This window comes from Canis aureus, chromosome 36 (genome assembly GCF_053574225.1).
Source record: "Canis aureus isolate CA01 chromosome 36, VMU_Caureus_v.1.0, whole genome shotgun sequence".
Lineage (NCBI taxonomy): Eukaryota > Metazoa > Chordata > Mammalia > Carnivora > Canidae > Canis > Canis aureus.
Window position 1 is genome coordinate 20296053 of NC_135646.1, and position 15020 is coordinate 20311072.

The 15020-nt window shown below is 36.1% G+C and overlaps 1 protein-coding gene across 16 annotated transcripts in view; it reads left to right on the plus strand.

Annotated features, from left to right (window-relative positions):
- Positions 1-15020, plus strand: part of CATSPERT (catsper channel auxiliary subunit tau) — a 132599-nt gene that overhangs the window by 15290 nt on the left and 102289 nt on the right. For 10 of the 16 annotated variants that reach the window (XR_013373133.1, XM_077885409.1, XM_077885410.1 and 7 more), the window contains 6 exons: positions 1746-1797; positions 3309-3454; positions 6698-6820; positions 11287-11331; positions 12310-12378; positions 14864-14943. Coding sequence is in view for 13 of the 16 variants with exons in the window: in XM_077885409.1 (XP_077741535.1) it covers positions 1746-1797; positions 3309-3454; positions 6698-6820; positions 11287-11331; positions 12310-12378; positions 14864-14943 (515 nt within the window). In the remaining 3 variants the exon portion in view is untranslated. Of the gene's footprint in view, positions 1-1745; positions 1798-3090; positions 3241-3308; positions 3455-6695; positions 6821-11286; positions 11332-12309; positions 12379-14863; positions 14944-15020 lie in introns of those variants that run through there. The other 6 variants (XM_077885413.1, XM_077885416.1, XM_077885417.1 and 3 more) reach the window with 4 other exon arrangements.

Below are 15020 nucleotides of genomic sequence, written 5' to 3' on the forward strand. Positions count from 1 at the left end.
CACATTACTTTCTGAAAGTTCTGTGATTTATTCTGAGGTATTTGGCAAGACTTGTACATGTGTCTGCAACGATAGCTACATCACAACCCACTATTCCTCTTTCTGACAGAGCCCTTTTTCAGAAAAAATGTGAAAAAGCCTGTCTTAAAATTGGGTGCATGAAATGCTTTTGTGAACACTCTTCTGGTTGCTTTCCTGTTTTCAGTGCATATTAAGGGTGGGGTGGTTGGTGAAGGTTTGACATGGTTATTGTTTTGGGCCACAGATGGGTCTCAGAATCTGTGGCAACATTTGTTATTCATAGCCTGTGAGTGGTCATCATTATATTTGTGAGTGTTAAGTATTTTTCTATATTTAAATAGAAAATTTTCTGTTTTATTTTATATGGATCTATTATACAAAAGTATAAAGAGCTAATGAAATATAAGGAAAGTAAAGGTAGTTGCCCATGGCTTCATGTTAAAATACTTGGCAGGCAGGCAGTGATTTATGACAGAATGTTAATGTGGAGCATTATGCAATACAAAATTATAGTTATACTTCCCTGTTTTATCCTCTTTATCTTTAACTCCAATTTTAAGAAATAAAAATGATTCATGGAATCACCTATGGCAGTACTATTTAAAATCCTGCCTAGATTGTGTAATAGGCATTGGCATTACACCCCTTTGCATTTGAAAACTTAGATTTTAAAAAAAATTTTATTTATTCATGGGAGAGAGAGAGAGGGGCAGAGACACAGGCAGAGGGAAGAGCAGGCTGCATGCAGGGAGCCCAATGTGGCACTTGAACCCAGGACCCCAGGCAGGATCACGCCCTGAGCCCAAGGCAGACGCTTAACCGCTGAGGCCACCCAGGCATCCCCAAAACTTAGAATTTTTAACATAACATTTCGTATCTAAGTTTCCTTGAGAAGTAGACCACAGTACTTTCTTCTTAGGATTTTATGATTCAGATAACAGTTTTTAAATTAAATACTGAATGCTAATTTCTGTTTATCATTTTAAAGCCAAATCTTTTTTTTTAAAGCCAAGTCTTTAAAATTATTTACATATATTTAAAGATACTATTTGGCCATTTATTTTGTTTACAGTGTTTAATACCATATTGCTGTTGTTTTTACTTGGTTTTTAAGACCAAACATGGCTAAATATATTTGGCGGATAATGCATATCAGTATTCAAGTATTCCTGAATTCATTTTATATATTACTTTATGCATAAACACAAAGTATAATTTTCTTTAACATTTAGAAATACTTTATACAAGAGAAAATGAATATTTCACAATCTTTGGCACATTGTAGTGGGTGAATGGTTGTTGAATGAATAGAGTGGTTTTAGGATACTGAATAAAAAAGCTTATCTGAAGCAAGGCATATTTCTTATTATATGTGGGATGCTACATTTTGTCGGTTCTCATCTCATAAAATAACAATGATTCAAAGAGTGATGGTTGGATTTAAGTTAATAATGCTTGCCTTCTTTTCTCTCTTTCTCTTTCTTTCCTTGTATTCTTGTTCATTTTAGTTTTACTTTGAATAAATCCTGCCTATTTTTCTTAGAGAACAGTATTCCTGTTTTCTGGTGTTTTCCATTAACTAGATATTTTTAATGAGAAACTATTTTTAATGAGAAAAACTAGCAAAGTGGAGCTTTTAAAAATATATAGTTTGGTGTAGAGTTAAATGGAAGAAAAGTTAACTTAAAAACTCATTTGCTGTGTTTTTATTTTGATTGTTTTAGGTTGGCTGCCTTGCTATTCATGTAAAGAACTGCAGACATTTCACGCCTAAGAGTATCCTTTCTTTGATTTCAGAACCATACCATGATCATATATGTTTCAGTTATATATTGCTGCAAGACTTAGTGGCTTAAAACCTTCACCATTTTATCATCAATCATTGTGTGCATTCATTAGGTGCCACTTCTGCTTCACATTAGCACAGCAGGCATTCAGTCATCTGACAGTTCAAAAAGGCTAGAATATCTAAGAGATGTCATTTACATGTCTGGTATTTTAGTGAGGATGCCTAGAAGACTAGACTTAGCTGGAAAGCTGAAATGGTTAGAAATTTCTTTCCATACAGTCCCAAGGTCTTATCTTTCCATCATATTTTTTCTGCATTTTTATTTTTAAAAAATACTACATTAAAATATTATTTATTTTGTTTACTGAAGTTTTTGGTGTCTCCTTAAATTTTGGACCATGGCTGGTGTCTCTCTCACCCTGTCCTAGACCTAGCCCTAGTGATGTCCACTGCATTAACGTGTTCCCAGGGCCAGTCCAGATTCAAGAGCAGAGCAAAATAAACTCCACTTTTTGATGTGCAAAGTGATGAATGTTTTTCAGCTATCTGTAATCCATCTCAATCATCATATAAAGGAAAAGAAAAATACATATCTTAGATGATAATACTAGTTATTTCTTTTTTTTTTATTCAAAGTAGTAATTGTGCAGTCTTAAATATTGTTTAAAGGATTTATTTATCTTGGTGCCTTTAATAAACTGATTGCTCATAATTAGATTTATCATGGCATAAACCCAGTGTCATCGTGAAGTCTTGGTATTTCTTTTTTATATAAAGTGAATTATTGAGGAAAATTTTGCATAAAGAGGTTTTTGAAGATAATTAGTTAAATCATAAAGACAAAATGGTTTTAATGCATGGAGTACTATGAACAATAATTCAGTATAGTATACTGAAGTATATAGTGAAATGAATAAGATAATGGAAAACTGCTTTAAATTTTTGTCTTAATGTTAAAAATAAGTTACTCTCAAGTGATTTTCAAAGTTTTGCATTTCTACATAATTATGCTTAGAAAAAATTTTAACTTATATTGCAAATATTTAGTCACCTTAAAAATAATACTTAGAGGGGCTCCTGGGTGACTCAGGTTAAGCATGTGACTCTTGATTTCGGCTCAGGTCATGATCTCTGGGTCATTCACACTGGGCATGGAGCCTGCTTAAGATTCTCTATCTCCTTCTGCCCTCCCCACCCCGCTGCTTACTTGCTCCTCTCTCTTTCTCAAAAAATGATAATATATAGAAACAGTTGCAGAAGATCATAATGGAAATGTGAGGATGGTGATATGAGAAGTGATCTGAAGGATAATCAGCCTAATTTTCCTACTTATATTTTGCCTACCGTTGATGGGCAAAAATACTATTTTAAAAGTATTTTAAAAGATTACCTTCATTTATTTGATTGATTTTGCCTGAATTATTTAACAGGTAATATTATAACTTGTTACTATACAATTACAACAAAATTTGCTTCCTCAATATCTGTGTATTTTCAGTTGCTTTACAACATTACAGTAATTTGTTCATTCGCATCTCTATTAACAACATTGTGAAATGTACAAAAATGTGTAGCCTGCCATCCCAAAACAATGAAAAGAACGCTGTAATTAATTTTGATGACGTAAAGTATTTTTCTGTACAGGTAATGTTAAAGTTCTCTTCTAGATATAAGAATGCATTTTTACAGTTTCAAATAATCCATACTAATTATCTCCTTTTTTGGGGATTGGAAAGAAACAAATGCAGTACCTTTTAATTTGATTTTTACAGTATTCTGTTTCTATGCCATGGACTATATTGGTGTTTTTTTTTTTTTTTAAATAAACAACTTACTGGCATATGTATAATCTTGATGATTTTCTTCCCTAAGATCTTACTATGTTTCTGAGTGCTCATCAAACATACATTTTTCTCTGTCTTGCTTTTCTCCTCTTCCACTCTGGCTTGTGCTGCTGTAACAAGTTACCATAGATGGGGTGGCTTAAACAGCAGCCACTCATGTCTCACCTTTATGGAGGCTGGGAAGTTCAGGATCAGGGTGCTGACACATCGCTGTCTAGTGAGAGCCTGCTTTCTAATTTCTTGATGGCCATCTTCTCCTCATTTAGTGACATGGCAGAGAGCAAAGAGATCATCTTTCTTGTGTCTCTTCTTGTCAGGGGCTAATCCAGCTCATGGGGGCTCCACCCTCATGACCTAATTACCTCACCAACACCACAACTACAAATACCATCACGTTGGGGATTTAGGCTTCAACATATGAATTTTGAGGGGATGCGATGTTCAGTCCAGAGCATACTTTCTCTTTTTTTTTCATTTCCCCCTCATTTCTCTCTCTTCTTTCTTCTTATATAAACTCTACTTGTTTGTGCATGGATTAACTTATTTAGTCTTTATAAGAATCACCCCCCCAATATATATTATTTTATTATAATCGTCATTTTACAGATGAGGAAACAGGTACTGTTAGGTAAAATAACTTTCTTACAATCCTAGAACCAGTAAATGGAATAGCTGGGAATGGAGTCAGTCTGGCTTCAGACTATACTGTTCAACTTCCTCTCACATCAGAGCTTCCTATGTTAAGAGTTTGCTTCTCTTTATAGCTAAGCTTCTTACAATCTTAAATGTATTTCAGAGTTTGCATTATTTAAAGTGAGCAGCACTATTTCATGTAGCCATAGGGATTCATTGATTAGGCCATTCATTAGTCCTAATAGTTAAATTTTAGTGAAGTCCTAAACATTTCCCCTGTGCTCCATGTTTGTTAACCATCAGTTTTAATCTTTAAAACTTTTTGCTGAAGTCTTGAGTATTGAAGATAGTTCTTTAAGCATAGTTTAAAAAAAGAACACAAAAAATCAGGCATAGATTTGCTAAAGGCAATCTATGCTATTTGTTTTACTTTGCAAATAGTTTTCCTGAGCTTGCCAAGTTTTCAAGAATTTTGTATATCCACTTAAGGAAAACTTGAAATTAATGCTGGAGAATAGTATAAATTAGTAAGTTGCTTATCTTTATTAGCATAATCAAAGTCTTTTTTCCTTTTTTTAAATAGGAGCTGTTAGTTTGAGCATATTAAGAGGAGAATTTTAATGGAACTCTAATGGAAAGTTTGGGAATGTTTCAGTAATAACTACATAGAAAACTGTACAAGGAAACAAAAGCAAAACATGTTAAAGGAAAATTTATATATATATAAAATTTATATATATAAAATATACTGGAGGGATGAAAGGAAGAGAACTATGAAAATTGTAGGGGAGGGTGTTGAGAGCTAATATTTTTCTCTCACAATAAGCAGTTAATTGATAGTATCTAAAACTAAAATATCACTTAATATAAGCATGTTACTTAGAAACATGGTTTCAGGGCAAAAAAAAAAACAAAGAAATCCCTTTAAAAGCTTGAAAGATAGTTTCTGAGGAGTGAAATTTTGCAAAATCATGCCCAGGATTTACTTTATAGAGGTATGACTGAATGATGACATGGAGGGGCTCATGCCATTGATAGAAGGGTGGAAAGGAAAACACTACACTACATAGAGCTTCAGGAGAAGCGTCCAGGTGGTCAGGAAACAAGACAGAAGTGAGGAGAGACCCTAGACTAAAGCCTTTATTGGGGTTTTCTTGAGAAAGCGCTGCAGAACAGAAATTTAAGATTGGCTAGTTTGAATAATTCTCTCAGGCTTTAGGCTGTAGGGAAGTCCCTAGTTACTTGGTTCCTGGTCCCGGGATGATTTAGGGCCAGGGAAATACTGGCTCCATGTGAGAGTTAGATAAGGAAGTGGTTAGGGCTATAATTTGGGATTGGTTTGTATATGAAAGATATGCTTCCATCTCACTAAACCCTTTGCTATCTGTAAGAATTGACTAGCCCAGGGAGGGGAAGTCTGTCTCTGGCCAGGCTTTTTAGGATGTCAAGACATCATAAAATACAGAAAAAAGGATTAAACATGCGAGAAAAGAAAGTTGTTTTTGTTTGTTTTAACCATTATAGAACTCTTTGATTTTTTAAACTATGTATTATATAACTATGATAAAATTACACATTATATTTTGGGATACATTTTATCAATAAGTTATTTAACAGAGACTGAAAAGGATGTTGGTTGTCTTTTGATATTGGCTATTTGGGTTATCTAGATTATCTGAATTGGATATTGAATTACCTTTTATTTTTTATTTTATTTTATTTTTTTTAAAGATTTTATTTGTTCATGATAGAGAGAGAGAAGCAGGCTCCACGCAGGGAGCCCGACGTGGGACTTGATCCTGGGACCCCAGGATCGTGCCCTGGGCCAAAGGCAGGCGCTAAACCGCTGAGCCACCCAGGGATCCCCTGGATTACCTTTTATTTATTTATTTATTTATTTTTTTAAATTTTTATTTATTTATGATAGTCACACAGAGAGAGAGAGAGAGGCAGAGACACAGGCAGAGGGAGAAGCAAGCTCCATGCACCGAGAGCCCGACATGGGATTCGATCCCGGGTCTCCAGGATCGCGCCCTGGGTCGAAGGCAGGCGCCAAACCGCTGCGCCACCCAGGGATCCCTGGATTACCTTTTATACTATAGTTTCAGTAGGGTGTGGAAACTAAACTTTTGTGTAGAGTTAAAAAGAGAATGTAGGCAGTGCATGTTTCAAAAAACTGTAATTGATGTTATACATAAACAAGATCCTGATTTTTGCTGACGTTAGGGTATCTGTGACTATGTGATTGAAAAGTTATAAGGCTAATAATATGTGAAAGCTAACCATTTAGGTTTATTAGGGTGTATATAACAAAATATAGTTTTACACCTATAGTGTATTTATTCAGAAATTATATCTGAAATTCAGACTGCAAATGTGATCATTCTTTTTGCATGTATTTTGTTTCAAGGTTCCCAGGCGTCAAGATGATGTGCGGAATAATATTTTCTTGGAACTAATGCAATATGACAAAATAGAAAAATACCCTCTCTTGTTAGGGAGTATTCAGGTACACCTTTATGAAGTAATTCAGGTATGTATTCAGATTATCTTTACCACCTTGCTATCACGTTATCCAGTTGTTGGTGGTGTTATTTATCTGTATCTGATAGACTCCTTTTGGTTTATTTTCTACTTTCAAACTCATATGCTTATGAAACAATGTCTCCCTCTGGTTATATATATTTTTTTAAAGTTGGCTTAGAACAGCATAATATATTTAAAAATCAATTGTGTGTGGGGGAAAGATACAAATTAATAGACTTAGCATGTTTTATTATGTTTTCTGGAATTTCAAAAAATATTTATTTATTCATGAGAGACACAGCGACAGAGACAGAGAGAGAGAGAGAAGCAGTGACATAGGCAGAGGAGGAAGTGGGCTCCCTACAGGAAGCCCAATGTGGGGCTTGATCCCTAGACTGCAGGATCACACCTTGAGGTGAAGGCCTACGCTCAACCGCTGAGCCACCCAGGCATCTCTCTAGAATATTTTTAAACAGGACTCAAACGATAAACTCTGTCTCTTATTTGACAGCCCAAATTTCAGTTCTTTTACTCTTAGCTGGGCTCCTTGCAGTCTGCCCTGTGCATGTGTTGTTTAGAGGTTAGCCAGAGTTTGGGGCAGGGTTTATACACAGATTTCATTATTCCTCCCCTCTTGCTTTCTCCTATCTCGGATTACCCTCTCACTTCCCAGCAGCCATACTGTCCTGAGCTCAAAGGAAGAGAACTGATAGTGAACAAATATAAACAATCTGAAGGAGTATTTGTAGGATGCAAAGCAAGGAAGCCTTCAAAGACTTATGAAGTTATGTCAAAAGACAGAAGAGACAGATTGCAAGAGTCTCCTGTTGGCTAATTTCAGGATAATTTGAATATCAAAGAGATCAGTACAAGTTCTGAATAAAGAAAAATCCAGAAGTCCTGTTGATCTCAAAAAAAGAAGAAAAGAGGGATCCCTGGGTGGCGTAGCGGTTTGGCGCCTGCCTTTGGCCCAGGGCGCGATCCTGGAGACCCGGGATCGAATCCCACATTGGGCTCCCAGTGCATGGAGCCTGCTTCTTCCTCTGCCTATGTCTCTGCCTCTCTCTCTTTCTCTGTGACTATCATAAATAAATAAAAAATTAAAAAAAATTAAAAAAAAAAAAAAAAAAAAAAAAAAAAAGAAGAAAAGAGCCAGGGAAGAAAAATGGAATTTTGAAATTTAAAACAGAAGAATGAAAAAAAAAAAAAAAAGAAGAAGAATGCCACTTAGTGTAGAAAGAATGATAGAATTACAGGTTGACTATTTTTGCAGTCCTTTATAGCGAATGATGGTTGGTTCAATCAAGACTTAGCAGTGCTACTTAAAGCATGAGATAAAAGGTTATTGGGAAACAAGAAATTTCCACAACACCACTGTAACAGTCTACACATTAATTGTTGCAGTGGGGAAAAGGTGCCTTTACAACAGAAGTTTTGGTTACCACTTTAACCAAGAGCTTGAAGTTAGCTTGAAGTTAGGTAATTGTGGATAATTTAACATCATATGCATCCTATGTCAGTGCATGTCAGTACAATATGAAGTATACAGCAATGCATCGGAATTGTTCTCATCAAAATGTTTACCCCAAATCTAACCAAGCTGAGTCTAGATCTAACTTTCAGTTCATAGGAATTTAGGAGATAGGGAAAAAGTTAGACAATACCATGATGATATAAGATGAATACATAATGTGGGACATACTAGCTTAGATTCTAAAAAGCTAAGGTCAGGGAGTGCCTGGATGGCTCAGTGGTTTACGCGTCTGACTTTTAATTTACCTCAGGTCATGATCTCAGGCTCATGGGATCAAGCTCCACATTGGGCTCAGCAGGAAGTCTGCTTGAGATTCTCGCTCTCCCTCTCGCTCTCTCCTAAGGTCAGGGAGTGCCTGGATGGCTCAGTGGTTTACGTGTCTGACTTTTAATTTACCTCAGGTCATGATCTCAGGCTCATGGGATCAAGCTCCACATTGGGCTCAGCAGGAAGTCTGCTTGAGAATCCCTTCCCCCTGCTCGTGTACTTGTTCTCTCTCTTTCTAAAACAAATACATAAATCTTTAAATTTGTTGATGGGTATTTGGATTGTTTTCTGTTTTTTACTATTATACTCATTGTTGCAGTGAATTTTCTTGAAACTGTCTTCCATTGCATATATGCAAAAAGTCTCTATAGTATGATGAATTGCTATGTCATATGGCAAAGAGACCATTATTATTTAATGAGCAGAGTAGTCAGGGGAAGCAATTTTGGTTATTTATAGGTTTCCCCAAAAAGCCTTATGATTTTAGGTGTGGTGTGTTCAAGATATGCTGTGTGTGACATCTGTCAGTATCTTTCTTTTTTTTCTTTTCCTTTTTTAAAAATTTTTATTTATTTATGATAGAGAGAGAGAGAGAGAGAGAGGCAGAGACACAGGCAGAGGGAGAAGCAGGCTCTATGCACCGGGAGCCCGACGTGGGACTCGATCCCGGGTCTCCAGGATCGTGCCCTGGGCCAAAGGCAGGCGCCAAACCGCTGCGCCACACAGGGATCCCTGTCAGTATCTTTCTGTAGGCACTTCTACCTTCACTAAGAATTGTTTCACGGCACCTGGGTGGCCCAGTCAGTTAAGCATCTGCCTTCTCAGGTCACGATCTCAGGGTCCTACGATCGAGCCCCACATCAGGCTTCCTGCTCAGTGTGGAGTCTGCTGCTCTCTCCACACCTCTGCTCCTACTCCTGCTCTCTCTTTCCCTATTTGTATAAACTAGGCCTAATGAAGAATAAGCCTCATGGATGAATTTGGCCCACTTTAAATAGACGCATGGCTTTTTTAATATTTTTGAGACAATTGTAGTTTCACATGCAGTTGACAGAAATAATACAGAGAGATCCTTTGTATCCCTTACTCAGTTTTCCATGATGGTACCATCTTTCAAAACCAGGGTACAGTATTGCAACCCAGTTAGAGAATGTGCCACTTCTACCAGGATTCCTGAGGTTGTTGCCTTTTATAGCTACATCTTCTTCCCTCCTGCCTCTGCCCCCTCCTTTAACCCTTGCCAACCACCAATCTGTTCTTCCTTTCTGTAATTCATTTCCAGGATATTATATAAATGGAATCACATAGTATGTAACATTTTAGTTTTTTTTTTTTTTTTCACTCAATGTACTTCTCTGGGAAGTCATCTAGGTAGTTGCATGTATTACTAGTTCATTTCTTTTTTGCTGTTGAGCAGTACTGCAGGGTGTGAATGTTCCATGGTTTGGCCATCTGCCCATTAGAGGACATCTGGGTTTCCAGTTTGGGGCCATTCTGACTAAAGTTGCTATAAACGTTCATGTATAGGTTTTTGTGTGGACATAAGTGTTCATTTCTCAGATAAATTTCTAGTTTGTAAGATAGTTGCATGTATAATCATTATAGGAAATGCTGTTTTCCAGAGTGGTGAAGCCAATGTACATCTTCACCAGAAATAAATGATCAGTTTCTGAGCATCCTCATCAGCATTTGGTGTCCTCACCATTTTATTCTTTAGCCATTCTGATAGGTGTGTGATGTCTGCCATTGTACCATCAGCTGTTATTTCCTTTATTATATGACTTCACCAGAAACTGAGAGGGCCAATGTTAAATAGGTTCTGCAGATTGCTAGGTTTTGGGGGTGGAGAGGATGTGTGAACAAGGTGCTGATGTTTTCACTAAAGGAGAACTAGTGACCAGAAAGTCTGAAACATACCAGACAGCCTGAAGTTTAAAAATGGAAAACTGTTAATATCTACATGAACTAATACAACCTAGAAGCAATAGAAGAGGAGTGTGAAGGTTGCTCCTTACTTCCTGGCCTTGAAGTAGGTGGGCCTTTCCTTGAGGAGCCTGTGAGGGAAGTAGCATCTTTAGTGGTGAGCCAAGGCTTAGGTAAAGCAAAGAGGCAATGTCTGGTAGAGCAGTTAAAGGTGTAAGGTTGTTTGTTAACCATGGAATAGGGAGAGATTCCATGAACTGCAGTGGAAAATGTTGGGAAGAAAGGGAACCATGGGATGGTGGATTAGATGGGAGGACTGCTAGCACAGTAGACATGACCAGAGGTGATGTGATGACCAAGGATACCTAAGGTTTACCTGGTGAAAAAGATCCCAACAGTTCCTGGGGGATAAGAGAGGCACTCAGTTCTGTCATGAGTCCACTCTTTATGCACATTTATGTTAAATCCAACTAAAGAAGTACAGGCATGGCAGTTCCTTTAAGACTTGAAGAAAGGGGAACTATAATCAGCACAACCATTTTTGTCTATAAATGTAAACAATAACTTGTTTTTGGTGCAACCTGGAATTTTTATTTTCTTCCAAATGTATTTTAGCTACTAAGTTAACACATGCATTAAAAATCATTACCTGATTTTTCAAAATTTATGAGATGGTTAAGGTTATCATCTGTATGGCTTCATGAGTGACTCTCTATTTGAGAATTTTACTCTTTTTTACTCTTTTCCAGAAAGGGCGTTTTATTGAAGAATTTCACATGTTGCATAAAAACACAGTAAGAATTTTATTGAAATTTCCAAAGTTTTGTACATGCACTTAACATTTCATATAGATTTACTCTGATACTGTTTTAACTTCTGTTAATGTTTTTATTCTCCTGTTACCCTATCACTGTTTGAATTAATGGAAATGTATTAAATAGAAAGAACAATATTTACTCACACAGTCTTCATCTCCACCTTTTTTTTTTTTTTTTTTTTTTAATGCTGCTACCTTACTGCTAACTGATGAACAGGAAAATTGAAATCATTGACTAAGAGACTAAAATGTCCTAATTTCTTCTTTGATTATGTGTCCTAGAGAAAAAGAGTTTCTAAAGGGTGTTTTTACAGTTCTTGCTTGAATTTCTTTTTAAATACTTAAAATTATTGTTTTGATTAATATTCTATTCAGAGAGACCTCTGTCATCAATAGCCAGAACAGGGACAAGGAGCTTTATCAAAAAGAATGATGGACATTTGAGATCATAACCTCTGACACCCTCCTTCATTTCACATTTGAGCAAGCTTGGATTCAGAAAGATGAAATCACTTGTCTAAATAAAAGTGTTATCTGGAAGTGGAGATAGGGGAAATGTGAGTAAATACTTTAAAAACATACACATGTATATGTATCTCTGTGTGTGTGTATATATATACACACACACACATATATATACATATGTATGTTTATATATATATATATATATATACATATACATATATGTGTGTGTGTATCTCAGGGTAACCCTACTAATTATAAGTTGATATTTCCTATATTATAATCATATAATACTTTTTAACAAAGTTTTTAACATTTCAGGAACTCCATAGATTCTTCTATAGGAGTTCCTTGTGTAGCTTATTTTTTCAATCAGGAGATTTATGCTTTAGTTTTTCTGAGAGATTTGTGAAGTAAAAATATTACTTGCTACCCCTTTTTCATTAGAATATCTTTCTGATTAACCAATAAAATAAATTTGCCATGTGTTTAGTTTATCTGTAAGGTGGAGGTGGAATTTATGTTCTCCTATGGAAACTTTGGTTATGGATTTTCACATCAGGTTAGTTCCTCTCTTAAAAATTATTCTATAACTCTTCAGTCAAATCTGAGCCTCTCTTCTTTCCAGTTTGATAAATTTTCAAAAATACACATATTTTTTAAATAATTTATTTATTTATTCATGAGAGAGACACACACACAGAGGCAGAGACACAGGCAGAGGGAGAAGCAGGTTCCATGCAGGGAGCCCAATGTGGGACTCCATCCGGGACTCCAGGATCACACCCTAAGCCAAAGGCAGAGACGCTCAACTACTAAGCTACCCAGGGACCCCTAAATACGTATTTTTTTAAAACAAATATTTTTAAAGGAATGCTGTTTTTCTCCTGCCTAAGGAAAAAAATGAAACCATCATTTTTATTTGCATATGCATTTAAAATAATATTTTATTCAAAATGCCATTATCAGAAAACTTGCTTTTTTTTTTTTAAGATTTATTTATTTACTTATTCATGAGAGACACAGAGAGAGAGAGTGAGGCAGAGACATAGGCAGAGGGAGAAGCAGGCTGCATGTAGGGAGCCTGACGTGGGACTCGATTCTAGGACTCCAGGATCACACTCTGGGCTAAAGGCGACACTAAACCGCTGAGCCACAGGGGCTGCCCAGAAAATTTGCTTTTGTGTGTTCATTTGAAAACAAAATTATTTCAACTGTATAAGAAGTGCAGGCTGTTTTTTTTTTTTTTTTTTTAAGATTTTATTTATTCATTAGAGACACAGAGGCAGAGGGAGAAGCAGGCTCCATGAAGAGAGCCTGATGTAGGACTTGATCCCAGGACTCCAGGATCACGCCCTGGGCCAAAGGCAGATGCTTAACCGCTGAGCCACCCAGGCGTCCCGAAGTGCAGGTTTTTATATCTAAAAATGCTTTTTAAAAATGGAGTCATTTATTATACTCACATATAATGTTTTACTCTGATCGTATATACTCCTTCCCCACTCCCCCACTCCCCATGGTTATTTCAATGTCTGGTATTATTTGAGCACTCCTTGATTTATCGAGAGAGTAATATGTTCAAAGAAGTTATCTTGTTGCTTTGTCCTGCCCCTTTAAATTCATTACATATACTCATGTTCCAATGAAAATTTTTGTACATTAACCTATGTCCTTAGGCTAGATTATTTTTGTACATTAACCTATGTCCTTTTATTATGTCCTTAGGCTAGATTTCTAGAATGGAAATTATTGTCCAAAACAATGACCTTGTCAGGGAATTGTTTTAAAAATGTTGTAGCAACATATATTCTCACCAAGTGTTTGAAAGAACTCTTCATATCCCTGGGTATTATTACAACTTTGGACCATTTATAAATCCAGTCCCATCAGTGCTGCTGTTATACAGGGGATATGATCCCTATACTTTGCATATAATTTTTCATTTCATTTTTTTGCTATTTTTTATAGTCTTGGTTGTCTTTTTTATTAGGAATTGAGAGTGGGTATATTACTCTTATTAAACAGTCTGCCATTATGTTTACTAAGTAACCCCAGGTAAAATGTTATTCTAAAATTTTGCCTGTGGTACATCATAATGATTTTTAATGCATTTCGAATCAGAACTAAGTAATACACAGAATAAAGCCACTAGGCACAATCTTTTTTCCTTCTTTGATTTTTCTTTCTATTCCTTCTGCCTATTTATTTTCTTATGAATTGGGTCTTGTAGGGACTGTAACTGATTAGTCCCTTTCATGACATAGTTTATAAGCACCAACTTCAGAGGTAGGTTTTGTGTCTGAATATAAGTAAAACATGTAATAATCACATTTTTTGGGAGATATCTCCTTTTCAGATAAAACTAGGCAAGTTTTGTTTTACATAGGTAGATTCTACTGAAAACAAGAAACAGATATTGTGTGGAAAAGAGTGAGAAATATAATAAAAATTATTGATTTTGATTTTATGTCTATGAACTTTTTTTTTTTATTTATTCATGAGAGAGGCAGAGAGAGAGAGAGGCAGAGACACAGGCAGAGGGAGAAGCAGGCTCCATGCAGGGAGCCTGATGTGGCACTTGATCCCAGGACTCCAAGATCACGCCCTGGGCCAAAGGCAGGCGCTAAACCGCTGAGCCACCCAGTGATCCCTATGTCTATGAACTTTTCAGTAATATAGACCCCTACTCACCTGTCTTGATAATGTAAAAAGAGTACAACACTGGGGGCAGATAAAGCTGCATTCAAATCCTGGCTCTGGTGTGTATTGGGTAACCTTGAACAAATTACTGATCCTCAGCATTTTTTGTAAAATGGACACAGTTACCTACATCATAGGATTATTGAGAGGATTAAAAATAATATTACAGATTCAAGGTTCTTGGCAGATACCTAGTGTCAATAAATGGTAGTTCTTTCTTCCTCTCTTAGTTCCATTTCTTTTTATACGTATTTAAGGCCTATTCTGTAGTCCCAGAGGATAGTAGTATTAGAGTGAACTATAATTGTAACTAAGCAGTGTTAAAATACGCTTACCATTTTCTTCAGTTAAAACCTCTTCAGAAAATTATTGAGCCATCCATGTTTATGAATATTGCACCACCTCCAGAGAGAATAGATCCTGTGATGTAAGTGTTTGAAGTCTTATTTACACAATCAGATTACATAGCATTAAAACATTTAATCCATTTGATGGACCATTTTG